At 39.2% G+C, this 12,824-nt stretch overlaps 1 protein-coding gene across 1 annotated transcript in view; it reads right to left on the minus strand.

The window, feature by feature from the left end:
- Nucleotides 1–2,957, minus strand: part of LOC144220084 (ADP-ribose glycohydrolase MACROD2-like) — a gene marked incomplete at its 5' end in the record, with an annotated part of 169,628 nt that extends 166,671 nt beyond the window's left edge. Inside the window, one exon of the mRNA XM_077750223.1 lies at nucleotides 2,876–2,957. Coding sequence (XP_077606349.1) covers nucleotides 2,876–2,957 — 82 coding nt within the window. The remainder of the gene's footprint in view (nucleotides 1–2,875) is intronic.
- Nucleotides 2,958–12,824: the final 9,867 nt, after the last annotated feature.

A 12,824-nucleotide genomic window follows, 5' to 3' on the forward strand; every position in this document is an offset into this window, starting at 1 on the left:
ACTCCTATTAGAAAGTTTCCATGAGGACATTTACAGGTATCAGAAGAGAAGCATGGCAGCTTTGAAAAATGATGGGCAGCAGATGAAATTAAGAATGAGACTTTCTCAGTGATCCAAATGCACCCTAGAAGTTGAACCCATCTTTGTGTGGAGATGCTCTGAGGAAATGAACCTATTATCACTTGTGCAATGACAGATGCCATTCTCAATTTTGAAATAGAGTTCTGCTGCTTCCTAGCCGTATGCCTCCTTTTCTTAGGTACGTATCATTTTCCATATAAAAAAGTAGGGTTAATAGAGTGATTAGTTTCTTAGAGTGAGCATGAAGATTACCTGACTTAACCCGTGTGGTTGGCTGAGAGAAAGAAATCCATAAATATTAACTTATCATTAATTTATTATTGATAAATATTATTCTTATCATTAATATTAGGTAGTAGTAGTTCTGTATGCATTGTGTCTTTAATGTGATCTTTTCTAGCCTCACTTGAATTGTTTTCTTATACATTTTGTCTCAGATCCCTGATTATAAGATGTAAAGACATAAGGTTAATATACCCCAAAACATAGAGAGTTAGTTTCATATAAAATGATGTGGGATTTTTTCCTAAATTATTGTCATTATTGCATTGGGAGGAGTTAAGAAGATTAGTTAGAGAGTCTGAATAACTCAGTCTAGGGGGAATATATGGCAAGCCAGAAATATCATATTCTAATCAGAGATGGTATGGTTATGAATTAACCATAAATTCAAATTATAGACAGATAATGTATATCATCTGTATTAGCAGTCACACATTCTAGTGGAAGTCACCTTTATTTCATATTGCATATTCAGAATTTGCAAATGGCTGATGCTTCAGCATTGTGGAAATACTCAACAGTTTTGAGGGGATTTTGACATGTAGTTTAAAAATGTACTTCCTATTATAAATATGCACTGGAAATAATTTCATGAGCATGCTATGATTCAAAGTATTGACATGGAACTGAGGATGATTTTATCATTTCATATGCTCAAGCAGTAAGATGCATGTTGGATTTATTTAGAGTAGCAGTTTTTCAAATAATAATTTATTTACATAATCATTAATACATTCTAGACCACTAAAACTGTCCCATTTAAAAAAATGTATCGTATGATTTTTGGCTTTGCATCACTGGAAATACTTGCTGATGGATAGATTTGTTTTAATATCAATCGATCACATATATGCAATTATTTTTATATGTTAGAGTGAAAACAAGTTTTATGTTAGAAGACATGGAAATGAATATTATGTCATAATTCTAAACACTCAAGAAGTACAAAATTGATGAAAGCTTAAGAAATATGCTATGATGTTAAGACATGAGAATATTTGCCTCACACACAATGGCAAGTCACATTTTTTTTCATGAATGAATATTTTCTTTTAAGAATATGTAAAAAAAAAACACACACTCAAAGAATACTTAAAAGTAAAGAAATTCAGGCACAATCAACTCACTATGTTTATATAGGAAATAAAGAGAAAGGATGAAACAAGGATATTGAAACAGAAAAAAAATCTATCAGATTATGGGGAAGAAGAATTTATCAAATTTAGCTCATACTAACTACTTATTAAATAGTTACTATGTGCTTTACATGCTGTAAATTACTGAGTCACTTAAAAATTTTTTTAAAAAGGTGAAAAAGGAGAAAGGAGATGGAGAAAAGAAAAAGGCCACAATCTCAGTCCTCTCCATCATCCCAAACTAAAACTACGTTTTAGTTCAGAAAATACTGTAGTTAAAGTCTCCAATTAAATATACTTAGCAGATTTACCTTTCAGTTATGAAACTAGAGAGAAACCAAATCACCCAGAAGAACTTTGTCCACCTTGAATATCAGCACAGAGTTGAATATCTCCAGCAAGTTTTTTGTAGCTGTTCTTGACAGCTACTTGCATCCTGCTCTGATCTTTGGGCATGGCATCCTCTTTATTGGATGGCTCTGACTGCCAGAGAGGGTGAATGTGCACCACTCCCTCCCTCCCACCTGCTAAAGTCACCAGGTACATGGAAAGCCATTTCATGTGGGCACAGAACCCTCAAAAGTAGGCATCAACAACGCTCACTGTGGCTTGATTCCTGGAAGCCATTTTTACCATGGCTGAAGAAAACACCTTGAGCACTGTGACTCTAATGGCACCCACAAAATAACAAGGTATTAAAAAAGCCTCGAAGAGAAACAATGAGGGGGAAGTATTTGAATTAACCAATCCAACCAAATCTAATGACACCTTCAATCAATTTAAACAAGGTTCTTTAATAACCTAGATTTTGCCTACATTCTCAAAAGAAATGTGAAGTAATGTGAGTACCTCTCTCAGATTGCCCTAGGGCATGCTGCAATCTTCATTGTAATTTGGGCCAAGAAAATTGGGGAGAATAGGGAGAAAGTGCAGGAACTCTTTGAATTCTGGCTACAAATATAAATAGGCTCCTCATAATTTCCAGCAAAGGTGTTTGACATGGTGGACATAGGCACAGGCTTGGACAACTTACACGTGTGGGGAACAAATCACAGATTATGCAATTTAGGGCCACAGGAAAAGTCTTTAGAAGTCATTTGGCTCAGTCTCTCATTTTTAATGTGAGAAACTGAGACTCAAAAGATGAACTGACTTCCCCAAGACAACATCATGGCTTCCTGGGACAGAGGGGTCGAGCGCTTAGATCTTCTGTCACCCACTTGAGGTCTTGAAAATTATGATACAAGTTGCCAGGGGTTACTGGAGTATGGAGACCACATCTCCAACATTTCTTTAAGATAAGAAGTGAAATATAAATATAACTGATGCCTCCACTCCAATCTTCAATTCCAAAGAGAACAAATCACTTTACTCACCTGCAGGGAAAAACTCGCCCATTTTCTTTCTGTAGATTTTAAAATCGACTTCTAAGAAGACACAGAAGATGATCCGATCCACCTAGAGGCAAACAATAAATACTCAAAGTGAGAGGTAATATGGTGACCCTGGGATATGAGAAATATTCCACAACATAGTCTTGGAACAACAACAAAAAGAAACAAATGGAAAAGCCTCCTGCAGATTCTTGGTGCCACACTGCTAACTATATGACAGTGTTGAGTGAAGTTCAAGTGTGTGTGTGTGTGTGTGTGTGTGTGTGTGTGTGTGCGCGCGCACTCTTTATGTAAATAAGTCATGGGCTCTTTGGCGGAAAGATGTTGCATAAATCAAATAAGAAATAATAAATGACAATAAGCCACTTTGCAGGAAGCTATAAATAAATAGGAGATTCCGACAGAATACGTAGACTTTATGTCCTATAAAACAACCATACGAGAGGTGTACAGCAGAATGACAATCAAGTATGTCAGTAAACAAAGAGCTCTTTGTCCTACTCTTAGACAAATATGTTTATCAAACCTGTTAGTATTTGAACACGGCCTAAAATGCTTCTGGCAGTTTAATTTGCTTTTAGCTTAACATACTCAGAAATGCAACAGAAGTAAAATATAATTAGTATACAATGACATGAGGTCAATATAACTTTAATCTGGTAGATATTGTTGACTAAGTAAATGCCACCTCAAGAGTATAACACGTATGTGATCTCTTCTTTCTGTTTTGAGAGGGCTTCTATATATAAGGTGTTTCTTTGAGCATCCAGAGAATAATATGGTAAAAAGAGAAGAGAGATGGGGTACATCTAATAGCTCGCATATATCTGATATGAAATCAGTGGCTCAATTTCATGTCTTGAAAATAAACACCCCTTTAGTTCTTTTATTTTAGCAATCTATGAAAAATTAAAAATTACTCGATCTATCAAACTGCAACTGGTAATTAGAACACCAAGGGAGGCATTTCTTATGAAAATGGGGAATAAAAGTGGAGTGGACACAGGGCAGGACATGAATGAACCCAAATGGATATCACTCCCCAAGCCCTTCAGCTCTCTCAGCCTGTGGGGTACAGAGTCAACACTAGGCAAGTCCAAAGTTCCCAGCAGGGCAGAAGGGCTGCAGGGGTGGGCCGGCAGGGGGTGGCTAGGACAGACACAAGGAAGGGTCAGGATTCCCCGCTGGAAGCTCAGAGATATGGCTCCCTGCTCCCTGCACAAGTGCAGATAGACTGCCTGCTGGGCAGTTGCTGTACCTCTATGATGTAATCACTAAATACCACTCAGCCCCAGTAATCCCCACCCATAGAATGGATTATAAGAGAAAGCATCTGGCATTCAGAAATGGAAGGACTGGGTTGCAAATAAACCTTGATTCCCTCCCTCCCCCGTATTCACTTGAGTTTCTGCTGTCCAGTCCTGTATGCATATCATTAACATTTTCTGCAAATGCAACAACCATTACCATCAGTTCACTCTTCGCGTGAAATATAAATTTAGTGGAATAAATGATTAGCTGTCTGTGCAAAACCGAATGCTCATCTCTGCTCTCCTTCTGGTGTGTTTATGCCCTATAGCTAAAGATAAGAATCATAATGTTGAGCAATAGAAATGAGTTACAAAAAACATTCTCTACGATACCATTTATATGCATTTTTAAAGCACAAAGATATAACAGTGTAGGGATTCATTTAAAAGCGCCGATATACAGAAACATTCTTAGAAATGTCACACGTTAATTTCAGGAAAGAGACTTGAGAAAAATACAGCAAATGGGTAGTAGCTATGAAACTATGGGGCAGGTACATAGGTGTCATATTATTTTCTATACTTTTCTCCATATTTGAGAAATTTTATAATTAAAAGTCCTAACACCAAAAATAAGACTGTGTTAGACATACTCTACTCTCTAGCTGTACTGAACTGCTTTTCATTCTCAAACACCATAACTATCCTTACTTTGCACCTATCACGGTTGACTTTTTTGCCAGGCTTCAGATGGTCAGATTATTTCTAAAGCTGCCTAACTGAGATCAAAATCAAAACAAGAAAATTTGATTCAAAGCAGATCTAATGAGACCAAACTGGAAAGTCTCATTTTTATTCACTTCTCCCTATTTGTGTGTCACTCAATATAAATTATGGAATTATTTTTAACACTTCTGTTGCTTGTATGTATGTGTGTGTTTCCTATGTGTGTGTTTGTATGGGAAAGGGCTAGTGGTGGTAAGGCTCTTCAACTCTGTCATTGGAACTTTTAACCACCACAGAAATTAAATGCAGATTTCTTAAATATTGCAAAGGAATATAATCCACCTTTTAGAATTTTAGGTTTTGTTACCATGGAAATGGTAAAAGTCCAAATTTCAGCAGCCTGCTTTATTTTCCCAGAGATGGGAAATAGAGTAGATAGATGATGGAGGAAAAATACTTTTATTTTAAACTAATTGAGTGGCCCATTTCCCTGCCCTTACGCTGAGGCATAATACTGAAAACATCTTGGAAACAAATTGAATCCAAGAGCTAACCCTCATCTACCAAGTACTTGTTATGTATGCATATATGCATGTACTTATATATGTGTACATAAACTTCTTATCTGGGGTCATTGTCTGTTAGTTGACAAGCTCTGTGTTTATAAACTCATAGTAGATATAGATAACTGCTTGTGATAGTTGTATTTTCCAAGATGGCAGGCAATAAGATATTCCATCCCTCAAATCCTCTTAAAATGTAATGCTAATACTCCTTTCATTGAGAATAGGATCTATATTTCCTCCTCTTGAATCTATGATTATAAAAATACCATGTGACTTCTAAGTCTATGTAATAAAAGGTGATACACTTTCTGCCTGATCCTTTTGGGAGGATTGCTTTTGTACCCAATCTTCATGCTATGAGAAAGCAGAGGGACCACATGGAGAGTTCATGTGTATAAGTTCTAGCCAATAATCCTACCTAAAAGTGAGTAGCCTCTCAATGATTTCACCTCCTAGTTTTTGATGTACCCCAGGAGATGCCATGTGGATCAGAGGTAGGTTGTTCCTACTAAATGCTGCCCAAATTGTAGATTTGTGAACAAAAGAGAAATACTTAGCCAGAAATCTAATATTCTTCTGACTTCTTCCTATTGCCAATTGTATGGATCCTTGCTTTTCCAACTCTGTAGTACTGGATCTCTCTTGAAAAGCTCATGCTGAATGGATCAAGACCAAGTAGAAGCCACAGTGTGGTGACAAGAAAAATATAGAAAGTCTAACTGGTACATGGCTGAGAGGTTGGAAATCTTACTTGCACAAAGGGGAATGAGCTGGGTGAACCATTCTAGCCCCAGATAAATTACATCAGAATACATAAGAATGCCTCACTATTGAGTACTGACGCTCAGGAGCATACTTTCAATTTTTCTTTTATGTTGGGCAGTAGAACAATTTTGTAAAATGGTTGTTCTTGAGAGACTACTCATGAATAAATATTCATCTATTTAAGAGATACTAGCTGAGTACCTCCAATTTCTTGGGCCTAGGCCACATGCCATTCTCTCACGAGAAAACTTGAATCCACAGTTGAGGTGCTTTTTTTTCCAAGGTAAAATGATGAGTGGAAAAATCTCAGGCATCTTAACTTCACATTCAGTGTTCCTTCTGTGGTATCACCCAGATGGAGATACATGGCACTGAGTTTCTAGGCCTGCCACTAGCTCTGTGATAAAGGACAAACCATTGATTCTATGGGACCCAGCTTTCATGTCTTATAAAGAAAGGATTGAATTAAATAACATCTATAACTTCTTTCTTTATTTTAAAAGTTTTTTTTTAATGTTTATTTATTTTGAGAGAGAAGGAGAGAGAGAGAAAGAGAGAGAGAGAGAGAGAGTTGGGGGAGCTCAGAGAGGGAGGAAGAGAGAAATCCCAGGCAGACTCCTTGGCACTGTCAGTGCAGAGCAGATCAGGGGCTCAAACTATCAACTGCAAGATCATGACCTAAGTCAAAACCAAGAGTTGGACACTTAACTAACTGAGCCACCCAGGGGCCCCTCTTCCTTTCTTTTCAATATCTCAGTCATAGTCTATCCCTGTGGTAATTTTGTATTCTGTCAACTTAGCTAAGCTGGAATAACACTTCTCCGAACGGTTCTGCGTTAACGTTGGGCACAGAAAAATTTCCATGAGATCTTGTGGGCAGAAGTGGACCACAGACATGGTACTAGGCAGATGGCTGGAGGACTCCAGACAGGTGGATTGCTGCTCCTCAGCTGGGTGCCGGGTAACAGCTGCGCTCATGGCTTCTCCAGCTCCTGCTCTTTCTCCCAATTCAGGTTCTCTTAGTCTAGGCTGGGCATGCATGTAGCTCTGCTTCAAAGGCACCAGGGCCTTCAGCTTGGCTTTGCAGCTTTGGGGTTCCATCCAGTGGGAGACAGATGCATGTGGCAGTTTGTCCATGTGGGTTCGAGTTTGCTCCTATGGTTTCTACTTTGACCTTGTTCTCCCCAACTTTGCATCGAGTTTTCCTCTCCATCACTTCTTTTTATTTAAAATGTTTTTAATGTTTATTTATTTTTGAGACAGAGCATGAGTGGGGGAGGGGTAGAGAGAGAGGGAGACACAGAGTCTGAAGCAGGCTGCAGGCTCTGAGCTGTCAGTGCAGAGCCCAATGCAGGCCTGAACTCACGAGATGTGAGATCACAACCCGAGTTAAAGTCAGATGCCCAACCCTGTGGGGATGAGCACTGGGTGTCATATGGAAACCAACTTGACAATAAACTATTTTAAAAAAAGTCAGATGCTCAACCAGTTGAGCCACCCAGGCAGCCCTCTTTTTTATTTTTTTTTTAATTTTTAACATTTACTTTTGAGAGATAGAGATGGAGAGAGAGAGAAAGAGAGAGAGAGAGAGAAAGGGAGGCAAAGCAGGTTCCAGGCTCTGAGCTGTCAGCTAAGAGCCCAGTGTGGGACTTGAACTCATGAACCAGGAGATCATGACCTGAGCCAAAGTCAGAAACTTAACCAACTGAGACACCCAGGCACCCCTCCTTTGCATCACTTCTTGACCTGTCTCTTGACCACCTGCCCTGCTGACACACTCCAGGCCTGAACAGATACAGAGGCAATAGCCTTCCATAGACTCCTTTCATCAGCTCTCTCTCATGGGTCCTGGTTAAGGGCTTTGCTCTGCTTAGTCAACTATCCCCTTGACATTTACTTCCCTGGTTTCAACCACAATTAAATAAGATCTAATCCCTCTAATAAATCCTGCACTCACAAGGTTCTGCTTCCCTGATTAAACCCCAACTGATGTATACTTCAATAACATTTCATTGAATAACATGTACAGGAACACAATAAAAGGCAAAAAATAAGAAGCATTCCTTTTTTGGAAGTGTACAACCTGTCAAGGCTACTCAAATTCCAATTACTTCCTTCCAGATGAACTCTGATGGGTTCCAGCCCATCTTCCTGGCGAGCTTCCTAAAGTGTACCTACACACTTTAGTACTTAAAGCAACTCTGTGTACTTGAAATGACTCACACAGTTTTTGTTCCTTTATTTTTTTAAATTTTTAATGTTTTATTTATTTCTGAGAGAGAGAGAGAGAGAAAGACAGCATGAGCAGGGGAGGGTGAGAGAGAAAGGGAGATACAGAATCTGAAACAGGTTCCAGGTTCTGAGCTAGCTGTCAGCATAGAGCCCGATGCCGGGCTCGAACCCAGGAACCGTGAGATCATGACTGGAGCCAAAGTTGGACGCTTAACCGACTGAGCCACCCAGGCGTCCCAGTTTTTGTTCTTTTATAAACAAGTTTTCAGGAAACTCAGATGGGTCCTCAGGCTAAAACATAATTGTAAATAATACAAGGAGCAATATTAATATTTTTAGGAATTAACAACTTAACTGTAGTCCTCATTCTACCTTAAACTGGAACCCTATGACAAATTGGGTGGTGCTCATTTTTTGGGGTGTGCATAGCGTAGCTTCTGATGTATAATAGGAGCGTTGTAAATATTTGCATAGTACATGTTTAGGCAAATAGATTTGACTAAAATATAAATATATGGCAGATATTTTTCAAGGGTGTTTAGTTCCAGACCCAAAAAATAACTTTTTTGAGAGACAAACTTTCCTTTATGTTTGCCAGAAGACCTGAGAACAGAATTACAGAGAAGCCTGAGTGCTTTTGAAAGAAGAAAGGAGCTATATATAAAGGTCACAAGGTATTTGTTACCAACTGTCATTTATCCAATGATGCAATGCTGAGCACAATGCCTTTTGAACTCAGTGCTGATGTTTTCAACAGGGTGCTTGTGAGTTGCAGAATAGAAACAATGATGATGCCTGTAAACTACAATGTATTAAAAGTTAAAAAGCTTTTTTTCCTTAATGAAAAGACAATATCAGGTGTTGGCAGAAATGTGAATTAACAAGAACGAAATTTCCTATACTGCTTTTGGGAGTAAAAATTGGTGCAACCACTTTGGAAAATTATTTGGCAGTATCAACTAAATTAGTTGAATTTATGCTGTCTTGTTCTACTATCCAATTTTACTTTTAGGTAAACATCCAGCAGAATATGCATGTATGTTCACAAAAGGACACATATCGCAATATTTGTAGCAGCACCATTTGTAGTATCTTCGAACTGGAAGCTACTTAAATGCATAAAATGGTAGAATGGAAAAACAGTTGTGATCTATCCATGCAGTGGGATATCACAAAAGAATGAGAATAGAAAGTTTTCAACTAGGGGCATGTGGGTGATTCAGCCAGTTGAGTGTCCAACTTCAGCTCAGGTCATGATCTCACCACTTGTGAATTTGAGCACCGCTCAGGCTCTGTGCTGACTGCTCAGAGCCTGGAGTCTGCTTCAGATTCTGTGTCTCCCTCTCTCTCTGCCCCTCCCCCGTTTGCACTCTCTCTCTCTCAAAAAAAAAACAAAAAACAAAACTTAAAAAGAAGAAAGTTTTCAACTACAAGCAATTATATAGACAAACAGAATATTGAGTAAAAGAATCCAGAAAGAAAGGATACACACTGGGTGATTCTATTTCTATAAAGTTCAAAAATATTAGAGAAATAGTCCATATGATCCATGGTGTTAGAAGTTAGTATAGCAATTACTCTGGGGAGAAGGTTGGTGAAAAGGGACCAAGGGGAGTACCTAGGATGCTGGGTTTTTGATCTGGGTGCTGGTTCCATGGATGTGTTCAGTTTGTGAAAATTCATCAAGCAGGGTACTTGGGATCTGTGTACTTTTCTTTATGTTGTACTTCAATAAGAGTCTTTTTAAAGGTTGAAGGTTTCTGTTACAGTTGTCTTGGTCAACAATCAAAAATCTATTTTCATTGACTTTGAGGTCAAAAAAGTCCTTTAAAAGCTGACCTTCTAAAAGCAATCTCTCTCTATATTTCCACCGATGCCAACTGTAGTTCACCCATCAAGGCATCAAGGAGTAAAGATGTATTTCTTTCACCAAGATATCCATTAATCCACAATGGGGGGGTTTATGCCCCATAAACATGATGACAAACATTTTATTAATCTTTTTCAGCATCATATCCGCTGCCCCTGAAGAGGGTTACACAGTGAGGCAGGTTTGGAGTACGTACAGCTGACCTCTATTNGACCAAGATATCCATTAATCCACAATGGGGGGGGGTTATGCCCCATAAACATGATGACAAACATTTTATTAATCTTTTTCAGCATCATATCCGCTGCCCCTGAAGAGGGTTACACAGTGAGGCAGGTTTGGAGTACGTACAGCTGACCTCTATTTTCCACGGCTACCAGTCCTAGGGCAGCTGACACAGCCAAGATTATCCTGTGTTCAGCGAGACTGGGAGAATGAATGGATTCTGATGAATGTAATTTTCTTTTCCAGTGACAAATGACAAACATTGAAAGATTTGGTGTGCATGCAAATACCGCTTTAACTAAGAACTGATAGATGGTTATCCAGGGCAAATGCAGTCTGATGGGCTTTGGGGGTGAAGTCTCAGCCTTCCTGAAAGATAACCCAGCAGCCTCACCATGCACCAGCTTGGATATTGGGGTATCTTCATCAAATAGTGGCTGCTGCTAATAAGTGAATGAAACTTCAGGGATTAAGCATCAAAGTTGTAGGACAGGTTGTGAGGGAGGTGGAAGACCAGGACAACCGGAGCTTGCTTGGTGTTATGAGTGAATCAAGGTTACACAGAGTAACAAAGGGGCAAGGTCACTATTGATTCATTAAAGAGCAAAAACAAGAAGTTGGGATGTGTGGGTGCTAGCTCCCCCTCCCCCAACTGGTGGAATAAAGGAGACCAATCTGTCCTTCTCCCAGTGTATTAGTTTTCTGGTGCTGCGTAACAAACCACTACAACCTTACTGACTTAAAGCGACAAATTTCATTATCTTGTAGCTTCTGTAGGTAGGTCAAAAGTCCACTTCCAAAGGAGCTGAGTCCTCTTCTAAGGGTCTCAAATGCTATAATGAAGGTTTTAGCTGCACTGCTCTTCTCACCTGAGGCTGCGGTCTCCTTGCAAGCTCATTCAGGTTGCTGGAAGAATTTAGTTACTTATGTTGGTAGGACTGAGGTCCCTGTTTTCTTTCTAGCTGTCAATCAGGAACAGCCTTTAACTTCAAATGAGATTGGGCACATTCAGGGTGGCATGGCCATAGGCTATAGCCATTAGCTTCTACAGGCCAACAACAATTTCTTGCCAGGGAGCCCAGAAAGGCAGTTGAGGACACAGGTGCTTTCTTTCTTCCAGGCTGGCAAGAGTGTTTCTCTATGACTTTCTCCATCTCCAGAATCTAAAGTTCTTCTAAGAGTCCACCTAATTAGGTGATCCAACCAGTCATTCTCCTTTTTAATGAACTCTATTGATTAAATGCCTTAATTGCATTTATAAAAATCTCTTTTGCTTAATCCAGGGAGTAACTACCCCATCTATTCACAGGGATAGTCGAGGGGAGAAGACTGGACAAGGTGTGTGCACAAAGAGGTAGCCATCTGGGACATATCTGAGGCTTCTGTCTCTCACACTCAATCACCTCCATGTAACTAGCTGCCAATGTTCCAGTCTGGACTTGACTTTGAGCAGGCCATATAACCTTTCTAAACTTCAGTCTCCTTATCTCTAAAATGGAAACATTGACCTTGAGGTGGTTGGTATGTTAGTTTTCCACTGCTGCATAAAAAATTACCACAAACTCTGTGGCTTATGACAACCCCAGCTTATTAGCTTACAGTTTTGTAGGCCAAAGGTTTGGTATAACTGGCATGGTATAAATGGGTTCTCTGAGCAGGTAATCTTAAAGGTAAAATCAAGGTGTTAGCTGGACTGAATTCTTGTCTGGAGGCTATGAAGAGAAATCCACTGCTAAGTTCATTCTTGTTTTTGCCAGAAATTCAGTTCCTTGCAGTTGTAGGACTGAGATTTCCACGTCCTCACTGGCTGTCAGTTGGGGATCAGTCTCAGCTCCTAGGGCCACCATATTACTTGCCAGACATCTGCCTCCACTTTCAAGCCAGCAAAAGTATATCAAATCCTTCTTGATTTTGAATCTCTGACCTCCTTCATATCTGACCTCTAGACCCAGATTTAAAGAACTTCTATGATTAGTTCAGACCCACCTGGAAGTCTCCCTATCTTAGGTCAGCTGTTTTGGGACCTTAATGACATCTCTAAAATCCCTTCACAGCAGTACCTAGGTTGTTGTTTGAGTAACTGGAAGAAGATGTGTACACTAGACATTGGAATCTTGGGAGACTCTTAGAATCCTACCTGCTACAGTTGGCTATAATGACCATATGAGATATTTGATCTGAAGTGTTTGGCAAAGAGTCTGACATAAAGTAAATGCTCCATAAACATTGGTTATTTATTGATAAAGTCCCTATTCATAAGGTGCCTGGAATACCTAGCAAATTGCTGACATATTGAT

This window comes from Crocuta crocuta, unplaced genomic scaffold (genome assembly GCF_008692635.1).
Source record: "Crocuta crocuta isolate KB4526 unplaced genomic scaffold, BGI_CrCroc_1.0 scaffold209, whole genome shotgun sequence".
NCBI lineage: Eukaryota > Metazoa > Chordata > Mammalia > Carnivora > Hyaenidae > Crocuta > Crocuta crocuta.